We start from the raw sequence: 12343 nt of genomic DNA, 5'->3' as shown, positions 1-12343 counted from the left end.
CTCTCTCTCTCTCTCTCTCTCTCTCTCTCTCTCTCTCTCTCTCTCTCTCTCTCTCTGTATATATATATAATTTTTTGTTGTTTTGGTGGCTGGTCGGTATGGGAGTCTGAACCCTTGACCTAGGTGTTTTAACACTCTGCTTTAACCAACTGAACTAACCAGCCAGCCAGGAATCTATATTTTTTATTTATTTATTTATTTTTGTCCTTTTTGAGACCCGCCGTACCACGCTCGGGATCGCAACCCTCGGTGTCACGCCCGTACCGGGGACCGGCAACAGGATCGCAACTCTCGGTGTTGCGTCCGCACCATGCTCAGCCAGTGAGCAGGAACCGGTTGCCACATGGGATCCGAACCCTCGGCGGGAGCCGGCGCACTCTCCAGTGCGCCACCGGGCCGGCCCGGAAGAGAATTTTATTAAGGAAAATGTTGATGTTCCTGAAGAAAACTGAGGGATCATTGATTGGAAGTTCACATGAGGTTGAAGAATAATTATAGCAAAGTACCTGAACAAAAGTCCTGGAAGAATAAGGTTGTGATCAAAGAATGGGATGTTTTAATTTGACATTTTAGAGGTAGAATAGTCCAGTTTATGACCATAGCAGTGAGAGACTGCAGAAGAATGAAGTAAAAGGACATTAGAATGAAGAAGGCAAGAAATGTGAGAGTGCTGTTTAATCCTCTCAGCAGTACTTTGAGGAAAGACTCATTATACTGATCTTACAGTTGAGGGCACTGAAGTTTAGAAACTGAGTTTTATAGCATGTTGAAAGTCTCACAGAAAACCCAGTGCTTAAATCCATCCTTTTCTTTTTATTTTAATTTATCAATATACAATGTAGTTGATTTTCATGTCCCTTTACCAATTCATCCTTTTCCTCCATCCTTTAATGATACCAGGACCATTTTTAAAATTAGTTATATTAAGAAAGTAATATTGATTGACCTAAAGTTTAATATATTTGGGTTAAAATATAAGAATTATGTGAGAATGATTCAAGTTCTCTAAGAACAATTACTTTAAAAACTGAGATATTAAGAACACAGAGAAGTTTTTACTTTTACTTATTGATTCCAAATGAGTTATTGAAAGAAATTTAATACTGTTATTATTGAGGATCTATTTTTGCCAGGCATTGTCTTAGGCAGTAGGGCTATAAAAGATGAATAAAGTTTGGCCTTTGTGTTTGAGGAGCTCAATAGGTTTCACACATCTAGAGAAGTATAGGTGTAGTCCAGCATTATAGAATGTAGAATGGACTAGATTAGAGTGACAAATACAGTCTTTCAAAGAAAAAAGTATATTTCTAGATCCCATCCTAGATCATCCTAATTCATTCCTAGGTTGAACCTCCATTAATTTTAATTCAGCAGATCTAGGATGAGATCTAGAAATATACTTTTTTCTTTGAAAGACTGTATTTATCATTCTAATCTAGTCCATTCTACATTCTATAATGCTGGACTACACCTATACTTCTCTAGATGTGTGAAACCTATTGAGCTCCTCAAACACAAAGGCCAAACTTTATTCATCTTTTATAGCCCTACTGCCTAAGACAATGCCTGGCAAAAATAGATCCTCAATAATAACAGTATTAAATTTCTTTCAATAACTCATTTGGAATCAATAAGTAAAAGTAAAAACTTCTCTGTGTTCTTAATATCTCAGTTTTTAAAGTAATTGTTCTTAGAGAACTTGAATCATTCTCACATAATTCTTATATTTTAACCCAAATATATTAAACTTTAGGTCAATCAATATTACTTTCTTAATATAACTAATTTTAAAAATGGTCCTGGTATCATTAAAGGATGGAGGAAAAGGATGAATTGGTAAAGGGACATGAAAATCAACTACATTGTATATTGATAAATTAAAATAAAAAGAAAAGGATGGATTTAAGCACTGGGTTTTCTGTGAGACTTTCAACATGCTATAAAACTCAGTTTCTAAACTTCAGTGTCCTCAACTGTAAGATCAGTATAATGAGTCTTTCCTCAAAGTACTGCTGAGAGGATTAAACAGCACTCTCACATTTCTTGCCTTCTTCATTCTAATGTCCTTTTACTTCATTCTTCTGCAGTCTCTCACTGCTATGGTCATAAACTGGACTATTCTACCTCTAAAATGTCAAATTAAAACATCCCATTCTTTGATCACAACCTTATTCTTCCAGGACTTTTGTTCAGGTACTTTGCTATAATTATTCTTCAACCTCATGTGAACTTCCAATCAATGATCCCTCAGTTTTCTTCAGGAACATCAACATTTTCCTTAATAAAATTCTCTTCCGGGCCGGCCCAGTGGCGCACTGGAGAGTGCGCCGGCTTTTTTTTTTCTGTCCTCACTTAATATTTGTTAGTAACTACACTCTTATATTTTATTTGTTCCAGTTGTTTGTCAAAAGAATAATATATGTGTATGTATGAGAATTTCAGACATAGTAAATTCAAGAATTTTGATACAACTCTTTTTGATTTAAAAGGGTTTGCAGTTACAACCAAGATTTACCTCTCCTGATGGATTACCGGCTCTGATATCAGTAAATAACCACTCCTCCTCCAGTCCTTCAAGACTTCTGGATTCAGTAGGAAGTGCTGTAAATAATAATAATTCTCTACTGCTTGGTCAAAGTCATAGCCTTCAAACAGATACATGCCTAACCCAAAACAATAGTACTGCATCTACCATGGGTAATCTTCAAGGACCAGATCAAAATCTAGTTGCCATGGATCAGCTGGTGGAAGTTGGAGATGTTGAAGATACAGGGAATCTGGACAGAAGTGTTCATCAGATTCTGTTGGGAGATGTGCAGACCATTCCATTACGGATTATAGACAACCACCCAACTCTTAGTAAGTTAAAATCAGCTTATGATATTATTTTTTAAGCTTTATGGACTATCATTATTATATTACACTACAGAAAAAACTATCATTTCTGCCCAGTGGATTTATAATATATTATAAATCAAGCAAAATTATGGGAGTGGTGGAGGTATTTCATTAGTGTGAGTTTAAGAACCTTTAAACCTTTAAATTTTTTTCTTCTCATTATTTCTAATTATTTAGTCCCATCGAAGTTATTCATTCCCTAATTACTTGTTTTTCCTTAAAAAAATCCGGTGATATGAAACCAGGAAGGTCATTTTAGAATGCATGGGAAAAAAAAAAAAAACTGATAGGAGCAAATAAAACAGGGAAAACTATTTTAGTACAAAGGTTATTATGGAAAAATTGACACATACACAAAGAAAGATGGAATGAAGTGAGCAGATATAAAGGGTAAAGGAAAATTTTGAGTTATACACTTAAATGTTGAGTTCTTTGGAAGTTGAAAGGGATTAGTAAGACTTGGGCACTTGTATTTAGTTCAAGACCTTGTTACTCTCACTTTATTACTAACCCTTTAAACATAGTAGTAAACTCTCTTAACTCCTACTTTATTTAACTACGTCACTTCTTTTTACACAAATTGTTTTGGATTAGGCATTTTTCTGAGGAAAAAATTGCAGTTTGCTTTGAAGAACAAAAATCTTCACAGAAATTATTCTTAGACTATATAAAGTATTTTTTCTCCATCTTAGTTATCATTCTTCTGGGTAAGCAAAACTATGAGATAGTTTATTTCAGAAAAGAGTCATTGTCTTCTAAATTTATTGGAAGCATTACTTTTAAGAAAATATATACAGAGGGCTGTGGCAGTTGTAACAACTGAGGAACTTTAGTAGATGAGAGGAAAAAGGAATATATGTAATTATTTCTCACAACTCCATGAAATAGTTAATGGTGTCCCCATTTTAAAGATAAGGAAACCATGACTAAGAGAGGTTAAGTATATGAATCTGGCAAGTTTGCTTAGTTGGTTAGAGTGTGGCGCTGATAATGCTGAGGTTCACAGTTCGATCCCTGTACCAGCCAGCTGCAAAAAAAAAAGTACTTACCTGAAGCTCACATCTGGTAAGTAACAGAGCAGGGATTTAAACCCAGATATGTCTGCCTTCCAAAGTTTTTTTCCATCCTAGCATGTTTCCTTCCTGTGTGTTGTGCCAAGGTATTTGGGAGCTCTGATCCAGATTGCTTTAAAGGAGATCCTCTTTGGATCCAAATTTGCATGATTTATTAAGTTCAATAATAATCTGAAGGACTATTTCATTTGGATATGAGCCCTCAGAGTCACTCAAATCCATCCTCTACTGGTTCTCTGTCTCAGACACACCCATTTGTAACAATCGTTAGGTGTATTTCACACACCTCTCTGAATAAATACAATTCCTTTAATCTCAGTTTTGTATAGCAACTGAAAAACTCATATTTCTGAGAGAGAAAGATGAAGATTGATCTTAGGCATCCCATTTGCCAGTTCACAATAGTGCTGTTGGTATGCTACATTTAGATTAATTTGGTCATAAATACTTTGAAAACAGAAGGGTAAGTACATTCTCATATGTTTCAGATAAGCAAAAATATAGTTCACACAGCTAAGTCAGAGCTTTCATTTAAGATGTGGCATGTTTTTTCTAACATTGTTAAGGTCCTTAAGGGAAGGAACATTTTCTTGATATATGACCACATATGGAAACCATATGATATAACACATCTATGAATTTGTAATACATGTGCCTGCTGTTTGTAAAACAAATCATTTTCAAATGATGGGAGGCTTCCTGACTTTTATTCACACTATTTTTAAAAATGGTTAAATTTAAATACAAGATGTTCCCCGTAATTGTATCAAATTATGAACTGCTTTTTTTTTTCTTTTTTTTGGTCAGGGTGTCTGTAGAAAATATTAACTTTACAGTGTTCTTGGTCTCTTCTTTTTTTCATTACTAGAAGCATACTGAAGAAATTTAATGATGAATGACTGTTATGATGTCAGGAGCACTGAATTTTTCAAATACACTAACTGCTTTTCTCAATTACTTGGTTCTTTTTCCAAACTACTGTTTTTTGCTTTGCTTCTAAATTCATATAATTCTAAACTTTTGAGTGTAATAAACTATATTAACCTTTAGGATTTTTCTTTTATGTTTGGTTTTAAAGTTGAAGAAAATCCAGAAGGTACCATTTCAGTGAGCCAAGTTAAGCAAGAACCTAAAGAACCAGCATTATCTATGGAAGCAAAAAGAAATTTGGACTGTACGAAATTATTTGCTACATAAATTATTGAAGCCTTTCAGAATATACAGCTCTGGTGACCTCTGATGTCTTAGAAAAGAAGGTGAATATTGCCAAAGCACGACGTTGTGATAACTGGACTGAAGACTGGTTTGATGAGCAGCTTTGATTTAAAACTCTGTTGTCAATTCTATATTTTTACTTTCCTTAAGAGATATTTTGCTCTTCTTATTTTGTATAATTCTTATGCTTTTTAGTTATCTAATAAGCCAGTATTTCAAAAGCTTGTTTGGACTTATCCACAGTAATATAGTTATCTAACTCATCCTTGGAAATATACAGTTCTGGCTCTTACAAGACAAAAAAGAACACCAATAACAAAAACTGTGAGTGTATGTTTTTCTATGTGTGTATGTATGGCATGATTTTTTTTTAAGTTCTAAAAGAACTTATTCTTTCTTTAAAGTTGTGATGAAATTCTTAATTGGCAGACAGGTGAGAGGATGTTTATAGTCTGTCTTATTTGGAAGGATAAAACAATAGTTTTACATTGTAACACAAAGCCTAGCAGTCACGTCTGTGGAAACTGCAGCTGCATTTTAGCCTCTTCCTTTCTAGTTTTTGTACTGTTAACTACCAACCAATAGCATATTAATGGTCATCTGATAGAAATTTAAAGTGTCTTGGAAGTTGCTAAGCATTTTAACTTGAATTAATCAGATAAGCAACAGAAATTAATATGTGCAGTGTGGATTTATACTGTATTGGAGGTAAAACACTACTTACAGGTATACAGATGTAGAAATTGAGAGAATTCAGAAAGAATAATAGAAATCCCTGGTGTTTACAGATAATTTGGGAACTTTTTGATGACAGCAAAGGATTTTTTTTCCTTTTTTTCTATTGAAGATTCAGCTCTGATTAGAATTTGAGTTTTATTTACATTTTTTATGCCAGAATTTTTACTGAATTGATGGTATTAGGATTTATAGTATTTCAAGGTAAGTATTTATAGTTTAAAATTTAGTTCATATTTAAAACTTTAAAATATCTGATCTGGTATATTTGCTTGTTAAGTAAGTATATTTACTTTAAATACCAGAAATATACTAATCAGTATATTTATTATAAGCTTCTGTTTTCTGGAAGATTGATAAACTAGAAATGTCAGCTATAACTGTCAGGAAGTCAACCTAATGGCTTTTGTTTTTCCAGAGACCATTCAGGGGTAGATTTAAATTTTTATTTTTAAAAAATAATGATTTTAAATTATTAATGTTTAATATTCAAAGCATGAGCAATATATATGAAATTTAACCTTAACGCTTTACATGAGTATGAGTCTCTTTTGGCTTTTCTAAATCCAGGCTACCATTCTTAATTCACTTTATTTGTTTCAGGTATATGACATGTATCTAAATATAAAGTACTATTATATTAGAAATAGGTGCTTTTTAGATTTATATCCTATTTAATATGGAGTTTATTATTTATACCTTATTTAATGCAAAGTTAATATTTAGTTATGTATATGATTTTTAATAAGAATTGCTTTTATTTTAGATGAATTGAAAATATTTGATGTTGGCATTTATGGAGGCAGGCTGCCAAATTTGATTCTATTATGCCAAGTTAAACACATCCTTAGTTACCTCAAACCCATATTTCTCTTAGTCTGTGTGTATTTAAAAGGAATAAGTACGAATTTATAGTTCAGTGTTACACTCCAGGTAATATTCTTTTCACTTATTATTTCTAGTTTTTATGGAAACATTTTTCAAGATTTTAAATAATAGATCTTCACCTTTCGATAATGATAATGGTATATTATTAAATATTTCACCAGTTGAACTATATTCTTTTGGAGACATTCCTTTCTTATTTGATGTTGAGTTGCTAAGGAGAAATGCTTAACATAGAAACTCTACATACTGGCCAGCCACAAAAAAAAAAAAGATAGAAACTCTAGTTAGGGCTGGCCAGTTAGCTCAGCTGGTTAGAGCATGATGTTATAACACCAAAGTCAAGGGTTTGGATCCCCGTACCAGCCAGCCACCAAAAAACAAAACCAGACAAACTCTAGTCGGTTACTGTGAGGATGAGAGATGTCAGAGGATTCAGACTTGGTATAGTTAAAAAATATATCTCTCACTTTATTCTGTGTGAATGTCTCTTCTGATAATGTTTTTTATCACAAAGACAGAAAATTACAGTGCATCCTCCCCTCAAACAAACAAGAAACAAAACCCCTCACAAAAACCAAGAGCATGAAGGAAGATTTAAATCCCTAATTGTATACTCTTTTGGTTTTTAGGTAGAAACTGGAACTATCAATATTTTCATGTAAGTATTTCAATGAGTAACTCTTTAAAAATGGTTTCTAAATGAGTTCTTAAAAATTCATTTGCCCTCTAAATGCATGTTTAGTCACTAAGTATCAGTATTGTGTTTAAAGGTGCTTAGCATTACTTTTTTAAAACAATGTTTACATATTTAAAATGTTTAATTATTTTTTAAATGCACAATGTATTAAATACAAGTGCATAAAATTTTCAGTACCTATATTTGGCATTCTCCTAGCAGCTCTACAGCAAAGATTGACATACTTTCTTTTGTGTCATGTATTACAAGATATAATATCTGTAGTAGTGAGTTGGACATTCAAAATAAACAGTTAAAAATTCACAATTACAGTTTAGCTTGTTTCTTCATTGTAGTTTTCATGTTTCAAACCTCCAAGTGAACTTTATATATACTACAATGAATTATAGATAAACAGAACCATGGCAGACCTTTCCCTCGATAGCAATTTTCTCTATAAGCAGTTAGTATACTTAAAAGAAAAAGTTTTTATATGTTATGCAAGGTAAATGTTTCCTAAAAGTCACAGAAATGATAGAAAACCTAGGTTTGGGGATCTGGTTCTGCATTAGAGTTTCTAGATTTGAGGCCCACCAGCTTGTGTTTCATCTTTATATCCTGTCAAAATACATACATAATCATGCGGATATGAGAAAGATGTTGTTTAATTTATACCAGGTTTAAAAAGATTTAAAATGTGTATATATATATTGTAACTTAATGTATAGTGTCCTTGTTATAATGTAATTTTTTCATTAAAAAATCCTGTGTTATTTTTTTTCGTATACTTGTTAGTTTTCATTTTATACTCTTCCTGGAGATAGTGGTAATGTTGTTCATCTTGAAGATGCTGAATAAATACTTTAATAATTGATAATTTTAGCTAGAGATTTATGTTCAGTTTGGACCCTGAAGGTTTTTAAGCATAACTACCAGTAACTCCCGTTAGCATTACATTTGGGGATATATATGCATTTAGTACTCTGCAACTGAGCCAAGCATCAACATTTTAAAATAATGTGTGTAATAATGTATAAGTAATTCTTTGTTTCCCCACATTTTGGCAGCACGACATCTTCAAGTACAGTTTTATGTTAAGAGTGATGATAGAAGTATGTGATTAAGAGAAGAGATCATACATTTTAAAATAATGTGTGTAATAATGTATAAGTAATTCTTTGTTTCCCCACATTTTGGCACCACGACATCTTCAAGTACAGTTTTATGTTAAGAGTGATGATAGAAGTATGTGATTAAGAGAAGAGATCATTTTTTTTTTTTCCCTCTTTACTTTTATTGTTTTTTCCCACTCTGTGCCTATTTTTCAGGACCATAGAAAATCTTAATGTCAGACAAGGGGGACTTCTTGGTTCTTCCCCATCAGCTGGTTTAGGCTTCAGACCTCTTAAATGGTATACTGTTTTGAATATCTAAACATCTGTAATTCTACTTAATTAACATAGTCATGAGGACAAAGCCTTATTATACTTTGACCACATACATGTTAGCTATGAATTCTTTTGTTAAATAATACAAGTGTTCATTGCTGACTGAATTCTAAAAGCTGTAGGAATAGAATCAGAATTTAAGAAAAAACTCCGTAGTGAGTTGAATTATGTTCCCCCAAAACTCCCTGAAGCTTGAATTGTGTCCCCCAAGTATTATATATTAGAAACTTGGCCCCCACTGTGACTGTTAAGAGGGTGGGAAATCCTATTATGGTAATTGAAAGGTGGAGCCTTAAACAAGTGATTGGATTGTAGGACCGTGTAGTAGTGAATGGATTAAAAATGGTGGTCATGGGCGTGGTTCTGAGGACTTTAAAAGAAGAGGAGAGTCTGTCTTTCTCTGCTCTCTCTTGCTTCCTCGTAAGTACTTTTTTCCAGGTATAGACCATCAACCAATAATTTTTTTTATTTGCTCAATAATAAGGGAAAAAAAAACTTTAAAAACAAAATAAAACCCAAGTTGTTGCTGTGTTGACTATTATCTGGTTCTTTCAACACTAAAATTAAGTAGAGGCAGATGAAAATATATGCCATCTAAGATGGAATGCCAGATCAAAGAGAAAGTGAGAAGTCTAAAGTTTACTACTGGTAATAATTATGTTAATAGTCAACTGTTTTTGCATTTGTAATCTAATTCATGAATGTGCTAAACTGCTTGAATTCAATATTATGCTTAATTTTCACAGCTGTATATTGGCCACATTTTATACATGATACAAGAGAAATTAAGAAACTTATCCAAAATTATACATCTGAAAGTGAAAGGGTGAGATTCAAACCCACAGCTATTTTTATATATAGTATGAAATTGTGATCTATTTATTACATCATGATAACAATATATGAAGGCCAGAGATTACCATTAAAGTTACATGAGCCACAGATTGAACTCATTTTATTTACAAAGTGTTTGCTGTTCCTGAAAAGCGTGCTCTGAAGTGCGAAATTATTCCCACTTAGGTTCGGGGATAATATTTTCCTTTCAGTATTGGAATTAAATTGCAAACCCATAAATTTTTCATTAAAGAGCCAAGGAGCTTTAGTCTGACTCCACCTACAGCCCAGAGGCCACTTGCTCCACAAAAGGCCCGTGAAAGTTGGGGTAAGACGGACATTGTTATGGTGCTTACGCCATATGTGAATGTCCATCCCCACCACATGACTGTCTTATGGGGAAGGTTTGTGTCTTCATCTCTATATCCCCAATCTGTCCCAGTACCTACAGCATAGTACTTACCAAGTAAATGATCTACAGAATAAATAAATAAACATTCTACTGGCCTATACTCTCACATACATATTACTTTGAATGAAGAATTTTGTTGTATAGATTTAAAATACTCTAAGATTAACTTAACAATAGCAGATTTCAATTTGCATTTTTATTTTTAAATCTTCAGTTCAAAAATAAAATTTCATTATGATTTTAATTAAATTTAACATAAAAATAGCCTATCTCATAGATGTCTTCATTGCATAATTGTTCCTGTTAACAGTAAGAATTATCCTGTAAATGTATAACACTTTAAAATGGTAAGCATGTAAGTATTCAGTAAATCCTTAGGTTCACTTGAATCAATTGAGAAGCTAACTATAGAGACTGGAGAAGGGTGGCACTTACACCGGGAGTATGACCTCAGAAATAGTTTGGCATGTAAAGCTGCTATGAACATTTGTGTACAAGTCTTTGTAAAGACTTATGCTTTCATTTCTCTTGGGTATATGTCAAGGAGTGAAATAGCTGGGTCATATGGAAGGTATATATTTAACTTTTTAAGAAACTACCAAGTGGTTTTCCAAAGTGGTTGTACTATTTTACATTCCTACCAGCAGTGTATGAAAGTTCCAGGTTTTCCATGTCTTAGCATTTTCTGTATTAGTCAATTTTGTGTTGCTGTAACAGAAATACCTGAGACTGGGTAATTTATGAGGAAAAGAGGTTTATTTGGCTTACGATTCTGGGACAGCTGCATCTGTCATGGGCTTCAGGCTGCTTCTACTCATGGTGGAAAGCGGCAGGCAGCTAGCAGCAGGTATAAGCAGATCACATGGCAAGAGGAAGCAAGAGAGGATGCAAGAGAGAGAGAGAAGGTGCCAGGGTCTATTAAACAACCAGCTCTCACAGGAACTAATAGAGTGAGAACTCATTACTCCCCACCTAGGGAGAGCACTAATCCATTCATGAGGGAACCACCCCCATAACTCAATTAGTTTCCAACACTGCCACATTGGGGATCAAATTTTCATGTGAGTTTTGGAGGGAACAACACATCCAAACTCCATCATTCCACCCCCTGTCCCCCCAAAATTCATGTCACTCTCACATACAAAATACAGTCATTCCATCCCAACAGTCCCAAAAGTCTTAGCTTGTTCCATCACCAACTTCAAAGTCCAAAGTCTCATCTGAGACCAAAAGCAAAAGTGCTTCCAGCTGTGAACCTGAAAAACAAAACCAAATTTATCTACTGCCAAGAAACAGTGGTACAACAGACATTGGATGTACATTCCCCTTCCAAAAGGGAGGAATGGGCCAAAAGAAAGGAGAAACAGGCCCCAAACAAGTCTGAAACCCCAGCAGGGCAGACATTAAGTCTTAAAGCTCCAAAATAATCTTCTTTGACTACAAGTCCTGTATACTGAGCACAACTGGGCATCTGGGCCCCCAAAGCTTCAGGCAGCCTCTCTTCTACAGCTCTGCCAGGTGTAGCCTTGCCTGCAGCTTTTCCAGGCCTATGTTGCATGTTACCAGTGGCCCTGAAGTTCTGGGGTCCTGGCAGCAGCCCAGCTGCCTTGGCTCTACTAGGCATTTCCCTGGTGGGGGCTCTCTGCGATGGCTTCAACCCCACTTTCCTGCTCAGCATTGCTCTAGTAGATGGCCTCTGTAGTGGCTCTGCCCCTACAGCAGGTCTCTGCCTGGGTCCCCAGGCCTTTCCATACATCCTCTGGAATCTGGGAGGAGGATGCCACGCCTCCACTGTTCTCACAGCCTGCCGGCCAGCAGACTTAACACAACATGGACGTCACCGGGTTTTCAGGCTTCTACTCTCCAGAGCTGCTGCACAAACCACACTTGGGGCTGCTCCAGCCAGAGCAGCTGCAATGCAGGGAGCAGGTTCCTGAGGGTAGCTGCACCCCAGGTCTATCCTCCAGGACCACTCAGTCCTTCTAGGCCTAGGGGCCTTTGATGGGTGGGGCACCCTTCCAGACTTCTCAAATGCCTTTAGGGCTTTTCTTTTTTTTTTTTTTTTTCCTTTTTGTCTTTTTTCGTGACCAGTAACGGGATCGCAACCCTCGGTGTTGCGCCCACCTGTACCGCGACCGGCAACGGGATCGCAACCCTCGGTGTT

At 34.9% G+C, this 12343-nt stretch overlaps 1 protein-coding gene across 1 annotated transcript in view; it reads left to right on the top strand.

The window, feature by feature from the left end:
- CARF (calcium responsive transcription factor) overlaps positions 1–8272 on the top strand; it is a 74835-nt gene extending 66563 nt beyond the window's left edge. The window contains exons 16-19 of the mRNA XM_008574033.1: positions 1815–1836; positions 2490–2859; positions 5050–5510; positions 7439–8272. Coding sequence (XP_008572255.1) covers positions 1815–1836; positions 2490–2859; positions 5050–5168 — 511 coding nt within the window. The 3' untranslated portion in view covers positions 5169–5510; positions 7439–8272. The remainder of the gene's footprint in view (positions 1–1814; positions 1837–2489; positions 2860–5049; positions 5511–7438) is intronic.
- Positions 8273–12343: the final 4071 nt, after the last annotated feature.

The sequence above is a fragment of the Galeopterus variegatus genome, unplaced genomic scaffold (genome assembly GCF_000696425.1).
Source record: "Galeopterus variegatus unplaced genomic scaffold, G_variegatus-3.0.2 Scaffold985, whole genome shotgun sequence".
Taxonomy (NCBI): Eukaryota; Metazoa; Chordata; class Mammalia; order Dermoptera; family Cynocephalidae; genus Galeopterus; species Galeopterus variegatus.
The sequence above is the reverse complement of the archived record's forward strand: the minus strand, read 5'-3'. Positions and strand labels throughout refer to the sequence as shown.